Source organism: Malus domestica, chromosome 16, assembly GCF_042453785.1.
Source record: "Malus domestica chromosome 16, GDT2T_hap1".
Lineage (NCBI taxonomy): Eukaryota > Viridiplantae > Streptophyta > Magnoliopsida > Rosales > Rosaceae > Malus > Malus domestica.
Window position 1 is genome coordinate 28,182,011 of NC_091676.1, and position 12,585 is coordinate 28,194,595.

The 12,585-nt window shown below is 39.6% G+C and overlaps 1 protein-coding gene and 1 long non-coding RNA gene across 2 annotated transcripts; both read left to right on the forward strand.

Annotated features, from left to right (window-relative positions):
- Positions 1–1,097: 1,097 nt before the first annotated feature.
- LOC103453862 (uncharacterized) lies at positions 1,098–10,263 on the forward strand. Its single transcript, XM_070816061.1, is given in 13 exon segments — positions 1,098–1,217; positions 1,320–1,409; positions 1,475–1,493; positions 1,591–1,646; positions 2,275–2,683; positions 3,243–3,292; positions 3,294–3,371; positions 3,478–3,555; positions 4,390–4,442; positions 8,538–8,582; positions 9,108–9,186; positions 9,266–9,351; positions 9,971–10,263. Coding segments are annotated over 13 exon segments (1,374 nt in total). The 3' UTR covers positions 10,182–10,263.
- Positions 10,264–10,638: 375 nt separating this feature from the next.
- Positions 10,639–12,173, forward strand: LOC139192732 (uncharacterized). The gene is made up of 3 exons (XR_011577095.1): positions 10,639–10,778; positions 11,664–11,766; positions 12,113–12,173. It is a non-coding gene; the product is annotated as an uncharacterized lncRNA (long non-coding RNA).
- The last annotated feature ends 412 nt before the right edge of the window (positions 12,174–12,585 follow it).

Genomic DNA, 12,585 nt, shown 5'->3' on the forward strand with positions numbered 1-12,585 from the left:
CTTACATTATGTTTAAATGAAGAAATTTAACATTATCAAGAAATTTTAAAATGACGGAAATTGAATTGACGAGATTTTATTTTCTAGAATTTGTGAATATTTTTGTTTGGTTACTAAAAGAACAATGGAATTGAATACGGAATTTGTTATTTTTAAGCTCTCAATCATAGAAATTGGGAAATGACACCTATGTACATGAAATTAAAACTTGGGAATTGGAGATCCCAAATTCCAAGTTTTTTTCCACGCGGAAATTCTAAATTTCTGTGTTTATGAGAGAATTCATGCATGTCAATTTACAAATTCTGACTTTTATCCAAATTCTAAGTTTAGGGTACGTTTATTGCATTAGACTATTTTAGACCGAATTAACTTCAGAACTTAGTTAGATTGACTTAGCATGAACTAAGTAGAATAAAGATAATGAAGCATTTGATGCAATGTGAGATTAAATTACAGATTAAATTATTTTAGAGTTAAAATACTTTTTTTGTCTTAATTCATTTTTTAATATTTTATTATTATTAATGCACACTTTTTGTATTTGACTCTCACCCCCCAAGTCCCTCTACTTTTCTTCTCTGGTTTGCGTTCTGTTCTTCACAAGCCCAGATTTTCTCCCACTAATAATCAAACCCATAAACTTTCTCTTCTTTTCCTTTGCTTTCTCTTCAACTAAAGCCCATATTTCTCTTCTATTAATTTACTTTCTCTTCAGGTCATACCCTTGTTTTTCTTTTTCAATTTGCAGAGGCTTGGATCGTCGGATTTGCAAATTGATTTCTATTGATCTCTGCAAATCGATGAGTGGAAGACGACTGAGGAAGTCGAAGCCTCAGCACGATGATGATGCGAAGCACTGGTCTTAGCAATCCCATCTTTTTTTGCCCGGCCTCGCTAAGCCCAGCTAGTGAAGAGTTTAGTCGGAACGAGTCCTAGCTAGTCCAATTAAACTCAGCCCTGGCTTGCGCCAAACACGGATTAATATTCTTAGCTAAGCCAGTCTAGTCCAGTGAGGCTTACTCGCTTAAACCCAAAACCCCAAAACCCTCCGGCGGCCACGAAAGGGGTTGCTCAGCCGTTGCAGAGAGACAGAGATGCTTAGGGGCGGCAAGAGCTACGTGTCAGCACGTCCGGCCTTCGCCACCGACGCCAAGCGCCTCCTTGTCTGCACAGGCACCGCCGTCTCCATATTTACCACCTCCACTGGTTTGCAGGTTTTCCAACTTTACCCTCCTTTTCCTCCTCAATTTACACTCCCATACCCCCTCCTGCCTGACAATATTCGATTTTTTTGTTTATTTCTTTCTTGTAATTAGATATCGTCCTTGGAGGGTCACAATGCATCGGTCACCTCCGTCATAGTAGTTCCCGGCAACAAAGCTCTGAGCTTCTGCTGGACCGCCTCTGTTGACGGCACCATTCGCTATTGGGACTTTGCAGTCGCTGAGTTGATGAAGACCATTGATATTAAAATGCCCATTTTCTCTATGGTAGATAGCTTTGCTGTTTTATTCTAGTTTCTTTAATTTTGTGTTTGGAGTGGAGAAATTTTTTGACGGCGTGACGCTATTTGGTTTTGATTTTCAGGTTGTTCCGTCTACAATGGGTCAACCTGTGAAGGAACACAAGAAAATGATTTTCAGGTTGTTCCGGTATGCATGGAAATGAATTTATGAAGGGAACAAAAGAGAAGTGCTATGATATGATTTATTGCATAAAAAGTTACATTTACGTGTTTAGTGCTTTTCTTATAGGTTGATAGGTATGTGCTATCATGTGTTGTTATGTATTGCCTGCCAATGTAGTAATGTTCTCACACCCTATTTGATGCTGGTGTATTGTTACTCATGATCAGAACTTGAAGGATATAACAGTCGAAGTCCATAACATTGATGCAAACATGTGTCTGTGTGAACTTTTCTATAATATACTGATTTAAGAGCTAATATTTGTTGTGACCAATTTCCTTTATATTATCCAAGACTGAAAGAATTATTTAATTCCCTCTCAGGAATTCATTTAACTTTTTTGAGATGAAATTTCCTTTAAGAGATAGATGAAGATAATCCATTCATTCTTGAGTCCTTTATCAGTATCTTGTATAGGAATAGCTTTTACTTAACTACATTAAATTTGTTGGACATCTGAATCTATATGAAAGGAATTGGAACCCCCACCCCCACGGTAACTATTGTTATTTAATTCCAATATTTTTTCTCGTATTGCAATTTAAGAGGCATGAAAAACTCACAATGGGTTTGAATTTGACAGACTCGAAAACCAGAGGCTATAACTATCAGTCCCTCAGGAAAATTCTTCGGCATCCGGTACAAGCGGAAGCTTCATATATGGAGAGTCCCTGCTATAGACTCGAAACTCATGATTTCTAAGAATATTACTCTGCATCATACAAGAAACTTTAACGTTCTTGCATTTCATCCAACTCAGACAATTGTTGCCGCGGATGATACAAGTGGGAGAATTCTAATCTGGACAGGATTTGGTAAAGGTATATTTTCTGATGGTGGCAAACTAATGAAAGGAAGATCAATGAATAATGAGGATGAAAGGGATGGAGTTAGGGGAGATGACAATGCTCATGCTTCCTCCACATGGCATTGGCATGGTGCTGGAATAAGTGTTCTTTCTTTCTCTTCTGACGGTGCCTATTTATATTTAGGTATGTGGGTTTTGAGCGAATTCAGGTGAAACTCGCCCTGGATTATGCCTTGTTTTGTCATGGATTTCTTACTTTAAAGCAATGTTTTAAAAGGCTCGCCTCAGAGGATATTTTTTTTTTCTTACTCCCAAACCTAAATTTTGGGTGGGTTTTAATTGCCTCATACCTCTTCCTTGCACTATCATCTCTCTGCCTTTTATTTTTATTTTTATTTTTTTTATATAATGGATGTGTGTGCTGTCTGCATGCATGGTTATATGTGTGCTCATTGTGCTTTTCATCCTCTATTTTATATATAATATAATATATGTATATATATGTGTGTGTGTGTATTTATAATACATGTGTGTGCTCAGGGTGATTATTGATTAATAATTTTTTTTTTTTAATGTAATATATGTTTACTGTCAGTGTATATATTAAAAAATTTAGGTCTTGTGAGGCTTCGCCTCATGCCTCACGCCTAGGCTGGGTTATCCCTCGGATGCCACGCCCACACCTCACGCTTTTAATACATTGCTTTAAAGTGACATATTTATGACACTTCTATCTTATCCAGGTGGAATGGAAGGAGTTTTTGTGGTCTGGCAGCTAGACACAGGGAAAAAGAAGTTTTTGCAAGTTCTTGCCCAAAATTGGATCTCCTCTTCGATATTTGACTGATTCTCCAGACCCTTCACTTTCTTCTGTAAGAAAACATCCAATTTATTGGGATGGAGTATCGTAGCATAGTAATGCATTCTCTGTGATAAAGAACTAATGTATTCTACTGTTCACTGATATATGGATTGTAGATATCTTGTGCAGATAATCAAATTCATATACTAAAAATGCCCTCAATGGAAATCTTGAAGTCTATTTCAGGGATCAAGGTATTTGAAAATTCTCAGTTTGTTTTTATAGAATACATAAGAGGCTTCCTTTCAAGGCGATGCTATTGTGTGTTATTGACTATTGAGGTAATAATGATTAGAAGACACGTTATATTGTCTTATAGGAACCACAGATTAGTAGGTTACATTATTGACAGTGCACATCATTAGGTAGCCACACGTAAGTTGCATATAGAATGCTACTAAGAATAACAAAAGCTTGTGGAGTAGTCCTCAATTTTGGAGGCAAACAACGTGCAAATAAATCAGAGTCAAGTTTCCTCTAAAACAAATCAGAGTAGACTGTACCTTTTGTTGTGAGCCAAGTGATGAAATCCTACTCAATATTTTCTCTTTAAGAACCTTTGGAATTGGTAACAAGAGTCTGGGCCCTGTGGTTTGTTGCATAAGCATGCAAAAACGACATCATTAAGTCACCATACCTTTGCCGGGGGTGAATATCCATGATGAAATTTCTTCTTATAATTACCTTGTGACGGGCCGTAAATTTCTTTAACCTTGGATGCAGGGTGAAAGCAAATTTGTGCTTGTGTGAGATAAAGTGAGCTGGCGTTTTTAAGCTACTTTTTTTCTTTCTTTCATGAATGTACCAGGATACATGCTCAGTTTGATAGATTCCTTCAGATTCCTTCACCTTTGTGTACTATATGTCTTTGTTGTTTTGGCGGCTTTTTGTGAGGAATAAAATAGTTTTGGCTTCTAAATAGCTATCTCTACTTTTCAGCTTCCTTATTCAGGTCCAGAGATATACGACGGAATATGCAGGCAAGTTTGCCTTTGATCACACTGATGGGTTGGTTGCTTTGTGTACAGAGAATTATCGAATCCAGTTCTACAGCTTGTTTGATGACCGTGAAATGTCTGAGGTGAAGATGTGTTTGTTGTTTAATTGATATTTCAATGGATAATCCGATGTTGAACTTTCTACGGCAAGCGTTGTTTTTTGAGAGAGAGAGACAGAGATATTATAAGTTATGATATGGCGTTCAAAGATTCATATAGCCGATCCCACTCAGTAACTTGGATTTTCCAAGTCTCCAACCAAGAAGTTTTCCTCACTCGGGAAATTAAGGGAATACTACCTCAACCTACATGCTCCACTCACAAAGCTTCAACATACAAGCTTCAACAAAAGAAAATTCAGAGAACTTAGCGAAGAAGGCTTTGGTGTATTCAACACAATACGTTGAAATGAAGGAAAGCTATTTATTGATATCCCCGATAAGTCACAAATATGTACATATACATGAGTCAAAATAAACAAACAAGAGGGAGCCTTCACAAAGGTTGCTTAGGAGAAGTCTCAGCAGTCGGTAGAGCCCCAGAAAGAGCAGGCACTGGAGGGGGATCATTTGGAGACTCAGTACTGGACAGAACCCTAGAAGGAGGAGGCAGCAGAGGTTGATCATTTGGAGCTTCATTACGCGGTACAGCCCCTGAAGACGAAGGCAATAAATGCCTTTGGAACAAACCCACAAATCTCTGATGATCAAGTAAAACCCGACCATCAGATTCCTTCATCTGGTCAAGTTTCCTCTTCATGTTTGTAGCATAGTCATGTGCGAGCCGGTGCAACTGTTTATTCTCATGCTTGAGCCCTCTAATCTCCTGTTTGAGACTCATCACTTCAGCCGCCAATGATTCAACTTGGCGGGTTCGAGCAAATAGGCGTTGGGCCATGTTAGACACAGAACCTGCACACTGAACACTGAGAGCCAGAGAATCCTTAACAGCCAACTCATCAGACCGTTTGGAAAGTAGTCTGTTATCTTTGGGAGTGAGAAGGTTCCTGGCCACTACCGCAGCGGTCATATCATTCTTCATCATGGAATCCCCAACAGTAAGAGGACCAGTAGGGGAGACGAAGGATGGGTGCCATATGTTGTCTGGAGAAGGCGTGGCTGCCTCTTCAACAAGGTTCAAGTCAAAACGACGGTCGGAGGGGCCAGACATTTTCAAAGGTGTTGAAGAGAGAAGAGGTCGGACAAATCAAGATCTTAGAAGTGCAAGAATGGAGCTTCTACTGGTGGAGATTCAAGTGTGCTTTGGAACTTAATGCCAGCCTCTATAAAAATCTGCACTCGACGGAGTTTCAGAAATCGAAGAGGCGTTTGCTTTCTCAAAAGCTGGGCTGCTCAGAGACCACGAGACGTTTGCTTTCTCAAAAGTTGGGCTGCTCAAAGACCACGAAGGCCGATCTCAGAAATCGAAGAGGCGCTTGCTTTCTCAAAAGCTGGGCTGCTCAGAGACCACGAGGGCCGATCTCAGAAATCGAAGAGGCACCTACTTTTCCAGCCTTGTCAGCACCTGTCAGCTTTGCGGAAATTATGGGCATTATGTCGAAGATTTCTGGTGAAGTAGAAAGCACATGAATCTTACTGTTCAATCACCCACTTCCCACACGCAACATTAGCTCATGGGTACCACAGATAACTTTGCCAAAGTTCTCTGACAAAGTTGAGACACGTGAAGCTTGTAACTCCCACTACACCGCTCTGACCAAGAAAGGTAAAAGAATAGCAAAGAAACAGCACTAACAAAGTTTAGACACATAAATTTTGAAGGTCTAGCTACTATATTATTACCCACAAGGGTAAAGGAACAGTACCACTGCTAGATAATTGGAAAGTCCCTGTGTGTCAACCTCTGTGCTTCGTGGCAAGATAGACTAGCAAACATGCCCAACCTTTTCTCACATTCGAGAAAACACTCCCAACAAGATTGCTTGCTCCAAAATCGAAGAGGCACCGCCCTCCGAATCTCGAGAGCCAGACTCCCAACATGATTACTTTCTCAAAAATCGAAGAGACACCGCTCTCCGAATCTCGAGAGCCAGACCCCTAGTAGGATGGCTTTCTCAAAAATCGAAAAGGCATCGTTCTCCGAATCTCGAGAGCCAGATCTTCGACAGGATTGCTTGTTCGAAAACCGAAGAGGCACCACTTTCCCAACTTCAAGAGCCGGATCTCCTTGGATAAAGCTTGTCTGTAATCTTTACACGCAACATCAGCTTTCCAGATACCATAGACCACTTTTTCAAAGTGCTCTGACAAAGTTAAAACATGTGAAGCTGGCAGCTCCCACTACCGTGTTATGACCAAGCAGGGTAAAGGAATAGCATTTGGAATCAAGCTTTCTTTCCCCCCGATAGTACCTCTGCAAACAAGCTATACTAGAGCAAGAATATCTCATATCATCAGGGTTAAAAGCAAGAGTATCCCATATCATGTTTTTTCCCTGTCTTTTCCTTTGGCCTTGTTCCTACCTACAAGACAAGGAGAAAGAGAGCAATCAATCAGCACTTGGAATCAAGCTTCCAGTCAGGAACTGACTGCCTGGAACCCCTTACTTGATTACTTACCTGGCATTGCTCTCGAGTACTCATCTTCAACATCTTATGCTTCCAGGGAAGATACCGCATCTGCCTGAGGAACATATAGGGCAAGTGAGAAGGATACAAGGAAGCATGTGGAGACAAGCGTAACAGCACACGTGCCGATACATCCACTACTCTGTCAAAAGCAAAAATATCCCATATCAGCAGGGTCGAACGTACTATAGATTTGATGAACTTGTTTTGACCCTCAAATTCTTCAGTCGGCCTTATACTCTGGAGGAAACCAGAAAACCCTCCAGCCCAGTTCAAGAATAAGCCTGTGGAAAGTTACTTCTTCAAAAGCAAAAGTATCCCATATCATCTCTTCTCATTTTTCTTCTCTTTATCCTTCATGCTGCCTGCAAGATAGGGAGAATGTGAACAATCAGCCGGAACTCGAAATCAAAGTTCTGATCTGGGACTGATTGCTTCGAGCTCTGATTGCTTACCTTGTCTGTCACCTCTTTCAGCAGATCCCCTAGCTCGGCGACTTGGAGGACTCCTACTACATGGTTTGTATCGCGCTTGACCAAGCCCGAAACTACAAGTAAGCTTCAAGTGAAATTGATACATTACCTTGTGCATCTCCACCAGTTAAACATACCACCCCTAGATGGAGGAAGAGTACTTCCAGAGAAGATGCCACATCTACCTACGAGACAGATAAGGCAAGTCAAGACGATACCACACTCCGAAACTTAGAAGTTTCGTGATTACGAGATCATTCTCCCACAATATTTCCTAATGTCATTTGTACTAAATCATTCACTTGTACTCACTAAAAGAGAGCTTGAACCTATGTACTTGTGTAAACCCTTCACAATTAATGAGAACTTCTCTATTTCGTGGACGTAGCTAATATGGGTGAACCACGTACATCTGGTGTTTGCTTTCCTATCTCTATCCATTTATATACTGATCCACACTAATGACCGGAACAATCTAGCGACGATCACAAAAAGCGACCGTTTTCGCTACCTAGGATCTATCTTGCAAGAGAGCGGAGAATTAGATGGAGATCTCAACCATAGAATACAAGCTGGATGGATGAAGTGTAAGAGTGCATCCGGCGTGTTGTGTGATCGTCGTAGGTCACTGAAGCTCAAGGGAAAATTTTATAGGACGGCAATAAGGCCAGCGATGTTGTATGGCACAGAATGTTGGGCGGTAAAGCATCAACACGTACACAAAATGGGTGTAGCGGAGATAAGGATGCTTCGTGGGATGTGTGGGCACACGAGAAAGGAGAAGATTGTGAATGAGGATATCCGAGGTAGTAGGAGTAGCCGAAGTTGAAGGAAAGATGAGAGAAAATCGGTTACGGTGGTTTGGACATGTGCAAAGAAGGCCTACTGACGCTCCGGTTCGAAGATGTGACTACGGAACAGAGGTTCGGGGCCGAAGGGGTAGAGGAAGACCTAGGAAAACTTTGGAAGAGACCCTAAGAAAAGACTTGGAGTACTTGGATCTAACGGAGGACATGACACAAAACCGAGCGCAATGGCGTTCTAGGATTCATATAGCCGACCCCACTTAGTGGGAAAAGGCTTTTTTGTTGTTGTTGTTGTTGTTGGACATTTTGCAGGTTCAAATCTGTGAGAGAAATCATCAACCAGGAGATGAAGTCAGAGTAAATTGCTCGTTTTAGTTTCTAGCTTGAGATTTTTTGTTTTCATTCTTCTAAAACACGACCATAATTTGACCATATCTTGGGTTATTGCGGTCACTGGTAATAGTGACTTTGGTGTCTCTATCTGGAGATGGCTCTATGATGAGCACAGTTGAAGTTAAGCTTCCTGAAGAGGGGTTAGGTGGTCTTGTTTGTCTTAAATTTTGGGCATCAGGGTCACAGAATAAAAGTTTCAGCCTGTCCACTGTTGTTTATGAACCTCAAAGTATGGACCTGACTGATCTGTTGTGGATTTTGATGTCTATATGTTGCTATAATACTAGTTGCAAGCCCTGCTTCTGATAAATTAGTGACTGCTACTGAACTTGCTAAGAATGAGGAAAAACTTGTATCTTGTTAATTTAAAGTCTCTTATCTTATGTGCTTCAAAGTCATGATGATAAATATATTTGTTAGTTAAGTAGCATTGTCATTTGTATCCATGATACGGACTCGAGGTAACTGTTAATATTTTGTGTTGTATAGGGATGCTAGAATTTCTTCCCTTGTGTGCCATCCTACTCGTCGTAAGGTTGCCAGCTCATCCTATTGTGGGGATTTCAAGGTAATTTCTGAATGATTTGTATGTTTGCTTTTCTGAATTCTGTTTTCCATGAAGTTTACGTTTTGTTTCACTGTCTCAGATTTGGGTTTGCAGTGATGAGATTCTGCAGAAACATGAGGTTCTGCAACATTCTGGTTGGATGTGTCATGCTGTAGGTTCATACAAGTATGTTCCTACTCTTTCTAGGAAGGAAAAGCTTTCATGTAGATGTGGTCACTGTATTCTTGCTGAGAGTTAAAAATCCATCATTTCTTGAAAAAGAATTTACTAACATAAAGAGATTATTAATTCATGAATGGCCAAAATTTTTGGGGAATTATTAAGATTTTATTGTGTTTTACAAACACATATATTTTTTTGGATTGGAGTTGGATGTCAATCATGATATCTCGAACTGAATATTGGTTAGTTGTAGTAGCTAACTCTGCTGTGTGAATTTCTTGTTCTGGTGTACTTCCATAAGGGTTTTGATATTGTAGTGTTTTAGAGTACTGTTTTTATAGGCAAGAGGAAACCTTGTCATCTGTTTCGCACTCCATTTTTCTTTTATGAAAATTTGTTTTCTATATAAAAGTGGACACCTCAGGTGCGGAATACAACTCATGGAAAAATGGGCAGGGGATAGAGTACCAGGGTAAAAAGGAAAAAGGAATGATGTACATTTTAGATGCTTTTGCACATATAACATAACCTGGTGTTCAAAACTCTTGGTTTTTGGTTGTCTTTGTAACATATCTGAACTGCTTTGATAACTGTATCTTATGGATATTCATTTCCTTCTCAGGAATAAGCCAATGACAGCTGCTGCATTTTCTGGTGATGGTTCTGTTCTGGCAGTTGCAGCCGAAAATGTAATCACACTATGGGATCCCGACAACAATGCACTTGTAGCTGTGATTGGAGAGATGCAGATTGTGATTGTTTCAGATCCCAATCATCTTTGGATTAATCTTTCATCAGAAACATATGTTATTTCATCTGAATCATTATATTAGTGTGTGGAAAATGTGGCTTGCCCTTTCTACTTGTAATCTTTATACTGGGTTCTAAATCATTATATCAGACGTCTTTGCTGCTCCTGGTTTAGCATGGTGGTCTTAAGTTGTCCAGGTATGGGTTGTCTTAAGTGTTTTTGGGGTATGGATGGTCTTCAAATGAGTGAAAGAAATTTGAGTCATGGCCTTTCTACTTCTAAAATCTTTACACTGGGTTCTGATCTTTCTTTAATTGAGAACTAGACATCTTGAGCATGGTGGTTGTAAGTTTTTTGTGGTATTGGCGGTTGTAAGTTTTTTTGGGTATGGGTGATCTTCAAATGCCTGAAGTAGGGAGTATCTTCAGAATATACACCCTTTTTAATTATGCTTACCACGTCATTTTGATGCTGGTACACTCAATAGAGTTGATGGAAGATATTGAAATGTAATTCAAACCTGCTCTCATATAATTTTTTCCTCAGCCAATTGTGACCCTGTCATTTGCTGGGAAATCAGAGTGTCTCGTGTCTGTCACTCAAGGTTCAAAACCGCAACTATCGGAGTGGAGCATGTCAGAACTCTCCGAATCTTGGTCATATAAGCTGCACGTAGAAGGTCAGAAGCTCTTTCTCTTTCTCCTCCTCACCCAGTGCACAAAGAACTTTTTAAATTGTGTCATGTGTACTTTTTTTCTCTTAAGGTTTTCCTAATAACTTCAATGTTGTTTGTGTGGTAAATGCAACTCAAGTGATGTAGTTTTATCTTTGTCCTGTTGTACAACTCAGTTTAACGCATACACTAAGGCTGCGTTTGGTACTTGGAAAGAAATTAATGGGAAATGATTTCCCATGACTTTTCCTGGGGGAAAGGAAGTCTAAATTTCCTTTCCTATGTTTGGTAACGATGAAAAAGAATGTTGAAATGCCACTTTATTTGGAATATAATGGGCATTTTTAATTGTGAATGAGGACATAATTGTCTTCAAAAGAAAGCAATCAATGCTCTTTTTTTAATTTTTATTTTTATTTTTTATGTTTCCCATGGAGAAGGGAAATGGATACCAAGGGGGGTTGAGGGCTTCACTTCCCCCCAATTTTCCCATGGGATAGGAAATCATTTTCCACGCCTGGACATTTCAAACATGGGAAAGCCACTTTCCCATTCCCAAGCTTTCTTTTCCACATACCAAACGTCGCCTAAGGGCTGAGGAAGCCCCTCAATAACTGCTTCTCTGGAAACCGTGTTTTACTAGCTATCAGCTTGTGTGGTTTCCCAGGATAAGAACTAAGTAATAGATTAAACCAGCCATGCACGTTTATAGCTCTTGAAGTGTTCAGAGCAGCACTGATAACATTGAACATTGTGTCCCATTTATAGTGTGGTGACGACAAGCTGAATGTTCCTGTATTTAATAATTGTGACAGTCATGTCTCTAGTGTTGTACCTTCATTTGACATCTGCTATTTCTAATTTTTTTTTCGGCTGTTACCTGTGCGGTAGATTCATCATCATTTGCAGTTCTATCTTTACAAGGAAAAGATGGGTAATCGTATTATTCAATGCAGCAGATCCTGTTCCATTGGCTATGTGGTCTGTAAGGAAGGTTTATACTTAAAATCTCTGCTTTTTAGCCTTTCTTCATATAATCCATCCCCATTTTCTTTTTACTTTTAGAATCCATTGGGCTAACTGTAATTTAATCAACTCATGGAAAACAGACGAGATAATCATATGGAGAGAATCCAATAGAATAAATATAAAAATAAATAAGGAAAAATCTAATAAACCATTTTGTGATGCACATTTTAGCTCTAGTATTAGAAAAGAATGAATTGTATTTTAATCCTTTATGCTTATATTGCAGGCTTTGTTGTTGTTGTTGTTGTTGTTTGTAGCCGACCCCACTTTGTGGGAAAAGGCTTTGTTGTTGTTGTATGCTTATATTGCAGGCTAAGGGAGGGGAGGGGGGCTTGCTTTTCTCAACAGCGACCAAATTTCCTTCCAGCAAAATATTTTAGATGGCAACGGACCACAAGCTTTGCTTGTCTATATTAATGGTGACCATCAATATGTCATCTTGGACCCATATAGCAAAGAAGCAAATGAACTTAGTCTAACCAGGCCCGGGGGGGGGGGGGGGGGGGCATTTTACCTCTGATGAAACAGGTAGAGCTTCCTTGTGCATTAGTTGTGTAATATATGGGAAATCTTAGCATGATGGGTGAACAAGGAGCCCATATATAATATTGTTAATTTTAAAATAACATGCTCATAACATAATGTGTTATCATATTGATGAATCCGTATTCTACTTTTTGAAAATTTGTCGTCTAGTATATGGGAAAGGAAAATATGCTAGGTTAGGAAACTCAAATGCTGGGTTTAAATAGAAGCCCTTAGCCCTCATATTTGGACCGACTTT